At 41.4% G+C, this 16,767-nt stretch overlaps 1 protein-coding gene across 1 annotated transcript in view; it reads left to right on the top strand.

Moving 5' to 3' along the window:
* The window catches only part of FBXO42 (F-box protein 42), an 85,251-nt gene extending 69,222 nt beyond the window's left edge, over positions 1–16,029 (top strand). The window contains exons 4-9 of the mRNA XM_007950782.2: positions 9,563–9,716; positions 10,501–10,611; positions 12,808–12,904; positions 13,392–13,448; positions 14,123–14,239; positions 14,911–16,029. Of these exons, the coding sequence (XP_007948973.1) occupies positions 9,563–9,716; positions 10,501–10,611; positions 12,808–12,904; positions 13,392–13,448; positions 14,123–14,239; positions 14,911–16,029 (1,655 nt within the window). The remainder of the gene's footprint in view (positions 1–9,562; positions 9,717–10,500; positions 10,612–12,807; positions 12,905–13,391; positions 13,449–14,122; positions 14,240–14,910) is intronic.
* Positions 16,030–16,767: the final 738 nt, after the last annotated feature.

The following is a 16,767-nucleotide window of genomic DNA, read 5'->3' as shown; positions in this document are numbered from 1 at the left end:
ACAGTCTGCAGTATGGATTACATCTCAATATAAAGAAGACAAAAATCCTCACAACTGGACCAATAAGCAGATCACGATAAATGGAGAAAAGATTGAGGTTGTCAAAGAATTCATGTTGCTTAGGTCTACAATTGAGGCCAATGGAAGCAGCAGTCAGGACCAGATGACATGTAGCGCTGGGTAGGTCGGCTGTGAAGGAACTCTATTTCAAGTGCTGAAGAGCAAGGATGTCTCCTTGAGGACTAAGGTGTGCCTGACACAGGCTATGATATTTCCAATTGCCTTGTATGCATGTGAGAGCTGGACAATGAATAAAGGAGACCAAAGAAGAGTTGATGCTTTTGAGTTGTGGTGCTGGCGAAGAAAGCTGAAAGTACCATGGACTGCCAAAAGAACTAACAGATCTATCCTGGAGGAAGTGCAGCCGAGATGCTCCTTGGAAGCGAGGATGGCCACACTTCGTCTCATCTACTTTGGTCATATTGTCAGAGGAGACCATTCCCTGGAGAAGGATGTCATGCTTGGTAAGGTGGAGAGTCGACGAAAGAGGGGGAGGCCTTCGACGAGATGGATTGACACGGTGGCTGCAGCAGTGGGCTCAAGAATAGCAAGGACCATGGAGCTGGCGCGGCATCAGGTGGTGTTTCGTTCTGCTGTGCACAGGGTTGCTATGAGTCAGAAATGACTCGACGACACCTAACAACAACAACAATGCCTAAGATATCGATCTTTATGCGTTCCATTTCATTTTTGACAGCTTCCAGTTTTCTTAGATTCATTCTTCGTACATTCCATGTTCAGATTATTAATGGATGTTTGCAGCTGTTTCTTTTCATTTTGAGTTGTGCCACATCAGCACATGGAGGTCCTGAAAGCTGTAGTCCATCCACATCATTAAGGTTGGCTCTACTCTGAGATGGCAGCTCTTCCCCAGTCATATTTTGAGTGCTTTCTGACCTGAAGGGCTTATCTTCCAGCATTTATTGGACAGTGTTTCAGGACTATTCTTAAAGTTTTCCAGTAATGTATCAGACATTGGAAACCCAGTGCTATGAGTCAGAACTGACTCTGTGGCAATGAGTTTGGTGAGCAAGAGGCCCTTTCTCAGTGTTTTACATTTATTAACTAATTCCTAGTAATATTCTCATTGTTTCACTGCTATTCATAAGGTTTTTACTGGCAAATTCTTTGAGAAGTGGATGGCCCCTTTCTTCTTCCAAGTCTGTCTTAGTCTGGAAGCTCCACTGAAACCTGTCCACCATGGGTGACCCACTGGTATTTGAAACACTGGTGGCAAGTACCCAGTTTTCAATAAATAATTCAAACATTATATGGGTCATATACTGTTTGATGGACTAGTATCTTTGAAATCTGACAGCTAATTATATACAGGTTGTATGTTAAATCCTCTCCCAATTTCATGCAGTCTTGTAAAGGGAAAGATTTGGTTTTCTGAAAGGTCAAGATTTTTGAGACATTGCTTCAGAAAATCCTTACCTAAAGTAATCCTTAAGGATCTTTTAGGCTGTTTTAGAATTGCCACTGCCTTCAGTTTACCTTTCCTTTGAGAGTCTATAGAACAGGTAAATGTTCTGGTATAGAGGTTAAATATGACCCAGAGCCTTGTGGAGAAAGAAATCCTAATAATAGTCTTCTATTTAATTTACTTCTCTCTGTCTTAGTCTAGCTCTGTGGCTTACCAGATTAATTGCATTAAGGAAAGTGTTTCTTCACGTTTGAAACACTCAGACTTTCATAAGGTATTTGAAATTGTTGAGGCAGTGTATCTGTATGCATAAAGAGCAGCATCATGTAGTAGTTAAGAGAATAACTTTTGTAGTTGTCCTGAAGGAATTGAAATCCTGGTTCTTTATTAGTTCTAAGACTTTGGACAAGTTATTTAAATTTTCTCATCTAAACAATGAGAATATTACTAGGAATTAGTTAATAAATGTAAAACACTGAGAAAGGGCCTCTTGCTCACCAAAGTCATTGCCACAGAGTCAGTTCTGACTCATAGCACCCCCATTGGGTTTCCAAGGCTATAAATCCTTAATCCTTACAGGAGTAAATAGCCTCATCTTTCTTCTGCAGAGCAGCTGGTGGGTTCAATCTACTGACCTTTTCGTTAGCAGCCAGATGCTAACTTATTCAATACAGATTGAATAAGTATGGTGACTCTATAATATATGTTCAATAAATACTAGTTATTAACATTAGTACTAGTAGTTAGCAGTAATTATGATTTCTACTAAAGTCAATCAAGTTACCCATCCATCCATACTACCTTCTCTATAGCTCCCAAACTTAAGCATTCGTCTTAGAAAATTAAAATCCTTTGTCTAAGGCAGTACTGTCTAGTAGCACTTTCTGTGGTGATAGAAATGTTCTGTATCTGTGCTGTGCAACTCAGTAATCACGTGTGGCTAATGGTGGCTGTATTGAACAGCACAGGTCTGAAGTGTTGGAGGCACTAGAGATTTGAAAATTCTTGCCGTATGTCAGGTTCCCTCTATTCTCTCACTAACTGTCCTGCATCTAGTTTGTTTAGTGTTTTTGTGAGTTTAGGATTAACATCAAGCCTGTGTTCTAATGGGGAATATTCTGAATAAACACATTATAGTCTTTTCCTCTGGTTTGATTATGTATATCTTTATGGTTTACCAATATTTTTCCAAATTTTTATTTGTTTCCTTAAGTGGTTTGATTCTTACACTAGTAATCTGTTTAAACTCAGAACTGGTAAGTATTGGTTTGCCTTTCCTCGTAAAGTATTGGTCAACTTATTTCAAAAGATAGTACAGGAAATACGTAGTAAACAGTTTGGAGCAGAGTAAAATTTGTCTTACGATATTAACCATTGCTTTTTGTTTCCTTATCACAGTCAATGTATTTTATTCACCTCCTGGGACTTGGAATAACTTCCCTTTCATACTGTCTACTGTTAGTTATAATTTTATTTCTATTGTTGTTTCCTCTTATACTTTCTTGAACTAAATAAATAGTCACTCTGCCAGTAATCTTCTAACTGTATGTTGTTGTTAGGTGCCATCGAGTCGTCTCTGACTCATAGTGACCCCATATAGAACAGAATGAAACACTGCCTGGTCCTGTGCCAGCCTCACGATCCTTGCTATACCTGAGCCCAGGTTACAGCCACTGTGTCAGTCCATCTTGTTGAGGGCCTTTCTCTTTTCCCTGACCCTCCACTCTACCAAGCATGACATCCTTCTCCAGGGAATGGTCCCTTCTGACTACACGACCAAAGTAAGAAAGACAAATTCTGGCCATTCTCACTTCCAAAGAACATTCCAGCTGACTTCTTCCGGGACAGATTTGTTTGTTCTTTTAGCAGTCCACAGTACTTTCTGTATTCCTCACCAGCACTACAACTCAAAAGCATCAACTCATCTTCAGTCTTCCTTATTCATTTTCTAGCTCTCACATGCATATCAGGCTATTGAAAATACCATGGCTTGGGTTAGGCACACCTTAATCTTCAAGAAGACATACATCTTTGCTCCTGCACACTTGAAAGAGGTCTTTTACAGCAGATTTGCCCAGTGCAAATACATTGTTTGATTTCTTGGCTGCTTTTTCCATGGATGTTGATTGTGGATCCAAGTAAAATGAAATCCCTGACAACGTCAATCTTTTCTTCATTTATCATGATGTTCCTTATTGGTCCAGTTGTGAGGATTTTAACTTTTTTTTATGTGTGTATGTATGTATGTATGTCCATACTGCAGACTTTAGTCTTTGATCTTCATCAGTAAGTGTTTCAAGTCATCCTCACTTTCAGCAAGCAAAATTGTGTCATCTGCCTATCACAGGTTGTTAGTGAGTCTTCCTCCAGTCCTGATGTCACATTCATCTTCATATAGTCCAGCTTCTCGGATTATTTATTTGTTCAGCATACAGATTGAATAAGTATGGTGAAATGATACAACCCTGACGATTTTAATCCATGCAGTATCCCCTTGTTCTGTTTGAACAGCAGCCTCCTGGTCTATGTACAGGTTCCTAATAAGTACAATCAGGTGTTCTGGAATTCCCATTCTTCTCAATGTTATGTATAATTTGTTATGATCCACACAATCGAATGATTTTGCATAGTCAATAAAACACAAGTGAACATCTTTCTGGTATACTTTGCTTTGAGCCAAGATCCATCTAACATTAGCAGTGTTATCCCTCGTTCAATGTCCTCTTCTGAATCTAGCTTGCATTTCTGGAAGTTCTCTGTCTACATACTGCTGCAACCATTTTTGAATTATCTTCAGCAAGATTTTACTCGTGTGTGATATTAATGATGTTGTTCAATAATTTCCACATTCTGTGGGATCACCTTTCTTTGGAATGGGTACAGATATGGATCTTTTCCATTTAGTTGCCCAGGTTGCTGTCTTCCAAGTTTCTTGGCATAGATGAGTGAGTGCCACCAGCACGGCATTCATTTGTTGAAAGCATCTCAATGGGTATTCCCTCAATTCCTGAAGCCCTGTTTTTCACAATTCCTTCAATGAAGCTTCAGCTTCTTCATTCAGTACCATTGGTTCTTGATCACATGCTGCCTCCTGAAATAGATGAATATCGAGCAGTTCTTTTTGGTACAGTGACTCTGTATTCCTTCCATCTTCTTTAGATATTCATGTTAAATATGTCTACTGGTTCAATTTTGTCCTTATAAATTTCATTCCTTGTAGATAGCACTACTGTCATATGTTGTTGTTGTTGTTACGTGCTGTTGAGTTGAACCCGACTCATAGCAACCTCTCCTTGGGTTTCCGAGGCAGTATCACTATGGAAATAGATTGCCCAACCTTCCTTCTGAGGAGTGGCTGGTGGGTTTGAACCGCCAGCCTTCTGGTTAGCAGTCTAGTGCTTTAGGCACTAGGCTACCAGAGCTCCTATACTGTCATATATCGGTAGCTAATTGATCTGAAATTAACTTCCATATTAATTTGCCTTAAAGTAACAACAATACCACTGTTGTAAATGCATTAATTTAACTCACTTAATCTTTACCACCACCATATGAGGGTGCTGTTGTTACTCCATTTTTTTAGGTAAGGAAACGGAGGCAGAGAGAGGTTTGGTAACTAGTCTGAGTTTCACAGGTAGTTAAGTTGCAGGCATGGGATCTGACCCTGGTAGGCTGGTTCTGGAGCCTGTGTCCTTAACCGTACTTCCTTATGTTAAACTCTTGTTGCTAATTACAATTTGGAATTCATAATTTCTCAGGCTTTAGAATGGAATATGATGCATATTCTCTTATAATACCTCTGGTAGAGTCTAGGGCAGTACACTGCTAATATTTCTACAGCAAAACATACAAATATTCTCAATACTAGATTAAGTGAATAATCAGTGTGTAGAGCAAAGACTGTACAGAGGCTCATACCATTTCAGGTCAGATTTTGTCACCAAATGAGTTTTGAAAAAAAAATTAGGTTTTGGGGGCTCTGAAGATTTTAGAATTTTGAGTAAGATACTGAGGATCTGTACTACATGTAACCTCTCACACAGGCCTTCATCAAATGGAGTAAGTTCAGGGGAGGAGCAGGAAGGCTGAGTTAGTTGTATTGGATTCACATTTCTCATTTTAAAAAACTAAAATAGCTTTGATTTTCCCCAATCAGAATGGGAAAGTATCACTTTTTTCAACCTGCAGCCAATACAGAATTTTTTAAAAATAAATAAGGAAATGAAAATCACTTACAGGTTGTGGTCACTGCTTGGTCACAGCCAGCTACCCAGAGGGACCGAGTATTTGAACCTATGGGCTTGGGACCATAGTCGCAGGGGACGTCAAGCTCAATTGGCATGACATACTATACAAAACATTGTTCCACCTCCTACTTTGGCGAGTAGCGACTGGGATCTTAAAAGCTAGCAAGCTGCCATCTAGATGCAACGATGGGTCTCTCCTCGTCCAGAGCAAAGAATGAAGAAAACCAAAATTCATGGAAACAATTAGTCCTAGCGACTGATACACCATCTGATCTGCAGCCTATGTGACTATGAGACCAGAACTAGATGGTGCCCAGCTACCACTGTCATCCACTTGGAAGGGGATCCATGTAGGAGATCTTGGCTAGAGAGGGAGAACAATATGGAACAAAACTCAAAATCATTTGGAGAAAAAAAAAAGGGAGAGGGACCAGGTTTGCTGGTCTGATAGAGCCTGGTGGAACCACTGAGACTATGGCCCCTAGCTGCCCTTCAGGTCTGGAATTGAACCCACACCCGTGGTTTCCAGCCAAGCAAAAGACAGGCATATGAGTTGAACATTTACCTGAGGTAGATACACTCCTTGGAGAGAACAATCATGGGAGAAAGAAAGGCTGCTTATGCACAAGGAGACAGCTCAGGGGGCAGGTGTGCATGGGGAGATGGACACTGGGAAGAAACTGTAGGGAAGAAATGGGAGGGGAGCTGTTGCATTGTGGTAAACTGTGGTCGAGATCATGAGACAAAGTATATGTGAACTGCTGTATGGAAAGTGAATTTGCTCTGTAAATCTTCACCCAAATCACAATTAAAAAGAAAGAAAAGGAGGGAGGATATTATCAGGGGAAAAAAAATCACTTACAGTCTTACCATTCAGATCAACTGTTATTGACTTTCCAGACTTTCTTCTTTGTGTGTGAACACATTCAGGAAAGATAGGTTCAGTTCGCCTAGATTCAAATTCCTTCTCTGCCACCAGCTGGAAGTCTGATTTTGGGGAAATTAACTTAATCGTTCTGGGCCTCAGTCTCTTCACTCATAAAATGGAGATTGTAATAATGCCTGGCTTATAGGGTTTTTGAAAGCCTTAAGCGACTTAATATATATGTAAACAGTGTCTTTAGCATGATACCTATCAACTGGTAGTTATTATTCACTTAATAGAGTAATGGACGCTGTTCCAAGATGATAAATATAGCGCCGCATAATTTTTAATGATCATCCTTGTATCTGTTTCTTTCTACGTATGCCCAGTTATCTCATTCGAATTAATCTCTAGAAATGGAGTTGCTAACTCAAGGCTTCTGCACTTTAAAATTTTTTGAATAGATCACTCAACTTACATTTAAAATTCTGTTTTTGTTTATTTCCATATATGGCTGTGTTGGAGACTGTTGGTCTGCTACTTCACTTTGTACACTTGATTTTAAAAGCTAGGATCCCCAGTATCTCAAATCCAGATTTCAGTCTGGAAGGTTTACATTTACTCTACTGAAATCTGTATGTATGTGTATATAGATAGATAAATGTACATACGTATGTATATATATATTGTGTGTATGTATCTAAAGTCTCTTAAATATATTTTTTTGTTTCTTTTTCTAAATGTTTTACATACTTATGAGTTCCAGGGTAGGAGCAAGAAGTTGAAGGTTTTTTTTAGCATTTCATGAATTAAATCATTTTTGGATCACAATAAGCATTTTCAATAGACCATTATGTTAGTTAGGTTTTCTAGTTGAGCTAGGAGGCTTTCTCCAGGGAAGGCTTTAACGAGAAATCACAGGTCTCCATATGAACAACAAATCAGGAGTAGACCCTTTGTCATGATTCCCATGGGATAGGGTACAAGGGTAGAGAGGACTAACTTAAGGACTACCTCCACCATTGTCTCTGTGCTACTGATTGACACCAGAACAGTTCCTAAAAAAGACTCATTTCTCTGGTCAGATCCAGTTTGGATGAGTATCTATTCCACTAGGAAAGTACTCAAAATAGCTGATGCCACATGTTCTTATATGCTCACTCCATGTTCTGAGGACTGCTACCTTCTCCACAAATCACATTAAGTTACCCTTAAGTTGGATCACAAGGAAGACATTCCTCTGTCTACCTTTGCAACTTCATGACTGTGTAAATGATACCATTAAAGCTATCTAAACAAAGCTTTTCACGCCATGTTCCTGTAACCCCTTGCTGCAGCTAAGAGGAAGCCAAGGTGTCCACTTATGTCAGAGTACCTTAGCCACTATCAGATTAATAGAGTGTTTGGATTCCTTCTGCTTAAGATTTCCTTTGAAAAATATATTCTGCAATTTTAACAAAAATTTTTATATTCCAGTATTTACTGACACTTACATATGGAAACAAATTATTGTGTGTGGTCTTGAGTAAGCTAGAGATGACATGTAGAGTGAGGGATTAAGGGAAAACACTGATTGTTATTTCAGAGCAAAAGCTCTGAAACATTATGTTCCTAAGGGACATTTGTTACCCCTATAGTTTTCCAGCATAAGCCAAGTTTCTGTTTTTTGAGAATTTTGTCAGTGTAGCTCGGAGATCCAGCCTGAAGGGCCTAAGTAGCCACTCTTAGTGTAAGGCCCACAGTTTTGTTGGAATCCCTCCATATCAAGCCTTAAAAGTCATTTCCATTTGTGCTGGTCTGAGCTTGTCTGTGAGGCCCATAGCTGGGGTCCTCGATCATAGGACAAAGGAAAACTATACTCTGCCTCCTTTTGTATCTATGGTAGCAGCAGTTATTTTTAAATCTTATCTAGGTACATAGTCTCTATACATACTCCTCCCTGGATCACCTTACAGTCTTTCCTTTGCAACCTTTATTAAATTTATTAAAGGAATGAGCAGTTGAGTCATTTCTTGAGCACCTGCTATGTGCTAGGCACTGTTAGGTGCTTTGAATCATTATATAATACTCATCCCCAAATTCAAGGGAGTAATCTAAGCCTGAAAGAAGCTCACTAACTTTCTTCTAACTCAGATTTCTCTTGAGTTAATTAAGAACTATGCATAATGGAAACAGTCCAAGGGACTGGTAGACCATGCGATCCTCAGCCTGTATGACCATGAAACCAGAACTAGATGGTGCCCGGCTACCACTGTCAAGAACTCAGAGGGGTACTGTTGCAGGAGATCCTGGATAGAGTGGGAGAACAATGTGGAACAAAAAAATCATTTAAAAAAAAAAAAAAAAAAGACCAAGTTTGCTGGTCTGATAGAACCTCGTGAGACCCCTGAGACTATGGCCCCTAGCTACCCTTTAGGTTTGGAATTGAACTCACTCCGGTGGCTTCCAGCCAAATAATAGGCACATGGAGCGAACATTTACACGAGGTAGATACACTACGAGGAGCAGTGGAGCAAGGAGTGATCAATCATGGTAGAACAGAAGGGCTATGTTTGCACGGGGAGATACCTGGGGCAGGGCGATAGCTAGGGGTGGGAGTACATTGGAATGAAGGGCACAGGGAAGAGTTGTAACTACAGGGAGGAAGTGGGAAGAGAGCCATTACATTGTGGGGAATTGCAGTCAATGTCATGAGACAAAATGTGTATGAACTGCTCATGGAAAATGAATTTGCTCTATAAACTTTCACCCAAATCATAATAAAAATTAGAAAAAAATATATACATAAATTGGTAATAGTTTCTCTCACACTTGCAAACCCTGATTAGTCTCTCCTTTTTCATGTCCTTTGTAGTATTGGTTCCCATTTTGTCACTCTTCAGGGGAGGACTGAACCCTAGACAGCCTATCTATAGCTTGTAGTGAGACCCTGAATCCTAATCATGTGGTGTTTACTTCTCCTAGGGTCCTATCCTTCCCCCAAAGCTGGAGCGACTCTGGTTGTGTACAAGGACTTGCTAGTGCTGTTTGGTGGCTGGACACGACCAAGCCCTTATCCCCTACACCAACCAGAGAGATTCTTTGATGAAATACACACGTACTCACCCTCTAAAAACTGGTAAGCCACAACAATAAGATACTTTCAGTCTGGAATAGGTTTCAAATCAGTGATCTTTTTATCTTTTTTGTGTCAAGAATTCCTTTGAGAATTTGATGAAAATTATGGGCGCTTTTCCAGAAAAAAAAAAGTTTATGTATGTATAGCTTTTGCCCACTGTTGCAAAGGGTTTATAGTACTCCTTTAAGACACTAAGTTAAGAACCCTGTTCCAAAGAGAACAAGTAGAAGAGATGTATTCCTATTCTAAGAAAAATGTATGAGCCAATTGAAGAACAGGGAGGTAGCTATTCAGCTTTGCTGTAGATCTAGATGATTCCTTATTCCCTGTTCTGTCCCCAAGACTGACTGTCACTTGTTTTAAAATATGTCTTTTCTGAATGACAGCATTCCCTGTTCTTTGTAATGAATATTCAACTCAGGACAGGGTTCTTGGCAGCTACTGGTGATCAGGACTGGTAAATAGGAGAAATTGCAAGTGGTGCTCTCTCAGCCAACTTAAGCAAACTAGGCTGAAGCAGCCAAGGAGTCATCATGGCATCCCTTGTCATCTTCTCATCTCTCCACTCTGCCTCCAAGCCACACACACATTGAGAACTTCAAAGTGAAAGGCACAAATGTCAGTGCCTTCCCCCATTTATTATCCTAACAGTATCTCTACTGGAGGTGATAGGATTATCATTTTAAATGGACAACTACTAATGGTTTTCCACTTTAAACATGTGAGACCAGAAACAGATGGTGCTGACTTCTTGGTTCCCACCTGTTTTTGTTTTTTACATTAGGTGGAATTGCATTGTGACAACGCATGGGCCACCTCCCATGGCTGGCCACTCCTCCTGTGTGATAGATGATAAAATGATTGTCTTTGGTGGCTCCTTAGGATCCCGGCAAATGTAAGTATATATAGTTTACTCCATATCAACCTGAGGGTTTAGTATTCATGAGTATGGTTCTTATTAATCCAAATAGTTGTCTCACTGTAACATTCCTTTCTTTGACTTATTGGTCACACACCAGTAAATTTAAGAACTTACTCTCTAAAAGCAGCGCTATGTGGAATCTGTCTGTTTGGTTTGCAATTCTGTCTAGTAGGATCAAAATCTGATGGTGTCTCCACTCTACCTATTTCTGCCTGGGCCTAGAGAGGGCCACCCTTCCAAGAAGCAGAGTGCTTTTATGTGCTCTGCTTTATAACCCAATTCATGCACTTTGGGCTTTAGAAAAGGAAAGAGGCAGATGGACAGGACAGGTAGAAGTTGTGAACTCCCCAAATGGGGTGATGTAGGAACAAGAAAACTGTGTCAGGTGTGACACCCTTCTGTGAGGCTGCTGTCCCTCCCCACTGTCCTCTCCACCTCTGTCTGTACCTGGTCAGCTCAGGCCAGAGTAAAGAGCCAGAGCAATCCATCCAAATCACAGTTTATGTAATTTGGCAATAGCAGCAGTCCAGTGATTTCCTCCGTGCTCTGAAATGGAAGCTGATGAGCTGTCAGCACTAAAGCTGTTCCAGACCACTGCTATCCCCTTGTAGATGCATACTCTTCATCCTTATGTTTTAAAAAGGTTGTGCAGAGAGAGACTAGAACCTGCCTCCAGATGAGGGCTTAGGACTTGAGATATTGGAGGTATATTGTTATATTCTTGTATGTGAATAAGTGACCATAAAATAGTGACTGCCATCCTTGCCATGCTGGTCTCTTGAGGGTTAGGAATGCCAAGCTATCTTTGATAAAACTGTAGCATTCAATAGCTACTGTGAAATTTACTTTCTGTAGCCAGACTCCATAAATCCTTACAATGCCTGGATATTGATAGAGTTGCCTTTTGAACCATTTTTTTTCTTTTCCTTTTAGTTTTTGCCTTTAAAAAACTACAGCTTGCCCAGTAGTTAGTTACTGCTATCATCAAGTAACTTTCATTTTTGATACTAGTATGTAGCCTTATGGGTTAGTGGAAAAAGCAAAGATTTGAGAGTGTTAAGATGGGTTATTAGGGAAAGCAGGAGAGGAAAACTATAGGTTAAGTGCTGGCTATGAACATGGTGCTTCACTGGTCATTTTTATAAATGTAACCTCATTTCTACCGGCTTGTCCTAGTTCTCTAGTACTGCTGTAACAGAAATACCACAAGTGGATGGCTTTAACAAACAGAAGTTTATTCTCTCACGGTTTAGGAAGCTAGAGTCTGAATTCAGGGTGCAGCTCCAGGGGAAGGCTTTCTCTCTCTGTCAGCTCTGGGGAATGGTTCTTGTTTCCTTTCAACATCTGTGGGCCCAGCATTCCTTAGAGATCTTCGTGTTTCTTGGCTTCAGTCTTTCCCTGGGTCTGGGAGGTTCTCAGTTCTAGGACCCCATGTCCAAAGGACATGCTCCACTCCCAGTTCTTCTTTCTTAGTGGTAGTCATATCTCCTCTCTCTGATCATTTCTCTCTCCTCTTATCTCTTGTAAGATGAAAGATGTGACTCAGGAAGGGGGGAACTTGAGTCACACCCTCTTGTAAGGCAGTGACTCAAGAGACAACCTACTCTAATCCTGCCTCCTTAACATATGAAACCCCACTGCCATTGAGTCAATTCCAACTTATAATGACCCTCTCAGACAGAGTAGAACTGCCCCTTGGGTTTCCAGGGCTCTAAATCTTTATGGAAGCAGACTACCTCATCTTTCTCCCACAGAGTGCCTGATGGATTTAGACCGTGACCTTTTGGTTAGCAACCAAATGGTTTAACCACTGTGCCACCAGAGCTCCTCCTTAACCTGTAGAGGTTAGGATTTATACCATTTGTCACAAAATGGAGGGTAAGCACACAATACTGGGAATCATGGCCTTAAGGAAACCAGAGTTAGATTAAACTAAGTGACTTGCTAAAGGTTGCAGAGTTGGGATTCTGCAACAGTCTTTCTAGTTTGAAAGCCCCCGAACTCTGCCAGTAGAGTAGACTTTTGAAGGCCTGAAGCCTCCTCCAGCACAGACAATCTGTGTGAGTGAAAATGGTGCAGGTTTGGCAGCTGGGTTTAAGCATGTGGAACTGTTCTACTGTGTGGTCCTGGGACCTCTCACCTCCTTTCTGCTATGTCCTTATTTCACAGGAGCAACGATGTCTGGGTCCTGGACCTTGAGCAGTGGGCATGGTCCAAGCCGAACATCTCTGGCCCCAGTCCTCATCCTCGAGGTGGCCAGTCTCAGGTGCTCAGGAATTAAGATAACTATTCAGCAAATAGTATAATACCTTTCAGTGAGGACGGGAGAGGGAGGAGGGAGCCAGGTAAGATGCCAGTATACACTAAGCCAAAAGAATTTACCATGCTTTTTTGCTGGTGTTTATTTTTCATTTTCTAATGGGTTATATTTCTTTATAGGGTTTATATTATGCCATGCCTCTTCCCAAAACATTTACTTGGCTATTTCATTTCTCAACCGTGCATTTTATTTGGTTGGCACTCTCATGTTAATATTTGATCAACCAAAAAATAGACCCATCCAGGTGAATCACCAGTAATTTATTCACAGGGATCAGAATTCACAAGGTTTTGAGAGAATGGAGAGCTTATGATAACTGGAACACTCTAAGTTGGGAACTAGATAGGCTATTTTCATATACCACTGAAGCATAGGAAGTCAGATACCTGTGTATGTCTTTGTAGGTTTATTTTAAACTTCTTTCCCTTCCCAGATTGTCATCGATGAAGCGACTATCTTAATCCTTGGAGGATGTGGCGGTCCCAATGCTGTGAGTATTACTCGTGTGACATTCTTATGCACATGTGGTTAAGTGTTTAAAACTTATTTCTTGTTTGATTTTGTTAGTGTGTCCAGTACCATTCTGTGCCATTTCATTTTAGAAAATGAATGCCTCTTCCACCTTGAGTTGTTAGCCTTGTCTTTTATGGTCTTTTCTCCAGTTTTTCTGGGGGGAAGTGGGAATGCTTTTGATTAGAGGTATTCGTCTCTTGAGTATTCCTGTCTATAGTCTTCCTGTCCTCGTTTTCTTTTTAGGCTATGAAGCTTGCTGCTATTGTTTTACCCAAGGAGATAGGACAGAAAAGCAAATTGAGAACTGTTAGGGTCTGTATGGAATTTATTTAATAATGCAGATTCAGAAAGTTGTAGACATGTATTACTTTTCCCCACTCCCAAATACACACACACAAAAAAACCTTGGACAAGATTCAAAACAACTTATAATTGATTCATGAGTGCCAGGCAGGTAGTAAGATGAATGAAGGAATAAAGATATGGATGAATATGTGTACGACTGAATGAATAACTGAAGATTTTGCTCTTCTCTCTGAAGAGCCCACACTCTTTCTAGACCAGACAGCACAGCTTTGAGACTCTGGTTCTATGTGTGTGTTATGTAACGTGTACTACATTTGAGTCCTATAATTCGTCTTTCTCTTACAGCTGTTCAAGGATGCCTGGTTGCTGCACATGCACTCAGGTTCCTGGGCCTGGCAGCCACTCAAGGTGGAAAATGAAGATCATGGGGCCCCAGAACTGTGGTGCCATCCAGCTTGCCGGGTAAGCAAGGACTTGACAGGCCAGCAAAAAAAGAAGTCCTGAACTGTAAAACCAAATTAATTCACCAGATTACAAAGGAAATGGATATAACAGTAGAAAACACTTTAGGAGCTCTGGTGGCTTAGTGCCTAAGGCATTTGACTGCTAACCAGAAAGCTGGCAGTTCAAACCTACCAGCCAATCCTCGGAAGGAAGATTGGGCAATCTACTTCTGTAGTGATACCGCCTCGGAAACCCAAGGAGGGGTCGCTATGAGTTGGGACTGACTTGACAGCACATAACAACAACACAACAACAATAACTTTGGTGTCCTAAGAGAGATGGACATAAACCATAGTTCCTTTGGTATTTCTCTCCTGTGTGAGCTCTACCAGAATAACTTATGTGAGTTCCACACAGCCTTTAAGTCCCAGCTTCAGGCATCACTTTGTGAAACTTTCCCCAGAGTCCTTTAAATTCTATCCCTATTCTTTGGATATAACTCTAATGATAGCACATGTCACACTAAAGCAATGAATTATTTTCATGTCTTTCCCCCTTTCTAGCCTCATTTTTATCTCTTAGGTACCTAGAAAATGCTTGGCATGTTGCAGATGTTCATTGTAAACTCTTCACGGTTGAATGATCAGAATTGTACAAGAGTCCATAAGCACATGTTATTTGTCTTCCAGGTGGGGCAGTGTGTGGTGGTCTTCAGCCAAGCTCCTAGTGGAAGAGCCCCACTGAGCCCCAGTTTGAACTCTCGCCCATCACCTATCAGTGCCACTCCTCCTGCCCTGGTTCCTGAAACCCGAGAATACCGTTCTCAGTCTCCAGTAAGGAGTATGGATGAAGCTCCTTGTGTTAACGGTCGCTGGGGGACACTGAGGCCTAGGGCTCAAAGACAGACCCCCTCAGGTTCCCGGGAAGGGAGTCTTTCCCCAGCCAGAGGAGATGGCTCTCCCATCCTCAATGGTGGAAGTTTATCTCCAGGAACAGCACCAGCTGTAGGTGGGTCTTCCTTGGACAGCCCTATACAGGCTATATCTCCAAGCACCCCATCTGCTGCTGAAGGATATGACCTAAAAATAGGACTTTCTGTGGCCCCCCGACGAGGATCACTACCAGATCAGAAAGATCTGAGATTAGGATCAATAGATCTTAATTGGGATCTCAAACCCACTTCCAGTAGCAATCATATGGATGGCATGGATAACAGGACAGTTGGGGGAAGTGTGAGACACCCTCCTGAACAGACAAATGGTGTACATACTCCACCACATGTGGCCACCGCCCTTGCAGGGGCTGTCTCCCCAGGTGCCCTGCGTCGGAGTCTGGAAGCCATCAAAGCAATGTCATCCAAAGGCCCCTCGGCCTCTGCAGCACTAAGTCCTCCTCTGGGGTCTTCTCCAGGCTCTCCTGGAAGCCAAATTCTGAGCAGTGGAGAAACGGTGCCCATCCCCCGCCCAGGGCCTGCTCAAGGGGACGGACATTCCTTACCTCCCATTGCCCGCCGTCTGGGCCACCACCCGCCACAGTCCCTGAACGTTGGCAAACCCCTGTACCAGAGTATGAACTGCAAGCCCATGCAGATGTACGTGCTGGACATTAAAGATACCAAGGAGAAGGGGCGGGTCAAATGGAAAGTATTTAATAGCAGTTCTGTGGTCGGACCTCCTGAAACCAGCCTGCATACAGTGGTACAGGGCAGAGGTGAACTCATCATATTTGGAGGGCTCATGGACAAGAAACAGAATGTGAAATACTATCCAAAAACAAACGCCTTGTACTTTGTGCGAGCAAAGAGATAATATGTTCTAAACCCCTTTCCCTTTCTGTGGCTTTTAATTTGGAATTTTCCAATGTGCAAGCATTTGGACTGAGAATTGGGAAAACAAAGGACAAAATTATTCCCATAAACCAAAACCCCAGTTCCCAACCTAACTCACTTCAGGCTGGGCTGGGATCAAATCTCCATTAAGAAGAAAATTATATATAAATATATATATATATTATATAGCCAACTCTGTTTACAAAAGGGGAGATCTCCACCCTGGTTCAGAAAAAAATAGTTGCTGTGTTTTAGCAGAGGCTGTGCCGCCTTTTTCTACTTTGCTGGTAACTAGACCAAGAATTTAGGGAACAGACTAATATCAGTAACTTTCCAAAAGAAAATGAAGAGTCCCCTGTAAATCTTTATGTGGCCTTTTCAGAGTTAGAAGAAAGGGCATATATAAAATAAAGGTAAGGGTTTTCAGATTCACATGCTTCAGGTGCACAGGGTAAAAGTAAGCTATAAAAAATTGTTCTTCCCTTTCTCAAGACCACAGAAGACCTGTGGAAACTTCTCTATGAGGTAAATACCCCATGTCTGGCCCCATTCTGCCCTTTATGGCTGAGGGAAGTTCCCCGGGGAGGAATTTGGTTCCACGTTGCGGGCCAGGGTCTTGGTGAAGCAGTGTTTGTGCATCTGACACCTGTCTGCCTAATCCATTGGTCTTTGAGTGCTCCCTCCGTGTCTCAGAAAAACATGGTGTCTGATTGTGGAG

This window comes from Orycteropus afer, unplaced genomic scaffold (genome assembly GCF_000298275.1).
Source record: "Orycteropus afer afer isolate SDZICR_OR568_19922 unplaced genomic scaffold, OryAfe1.0 scaffold00288, whole genome shotgun sequence".
NCBI lineage: Eukaryota > Metazoa > Chordata > Mammalia > Tubulidentata > Orycteropodidae > Orycteropus > Orycteropus afer.
This window is presented reverse-complemented; position numbering and strand designations above follow the sequence as displayed.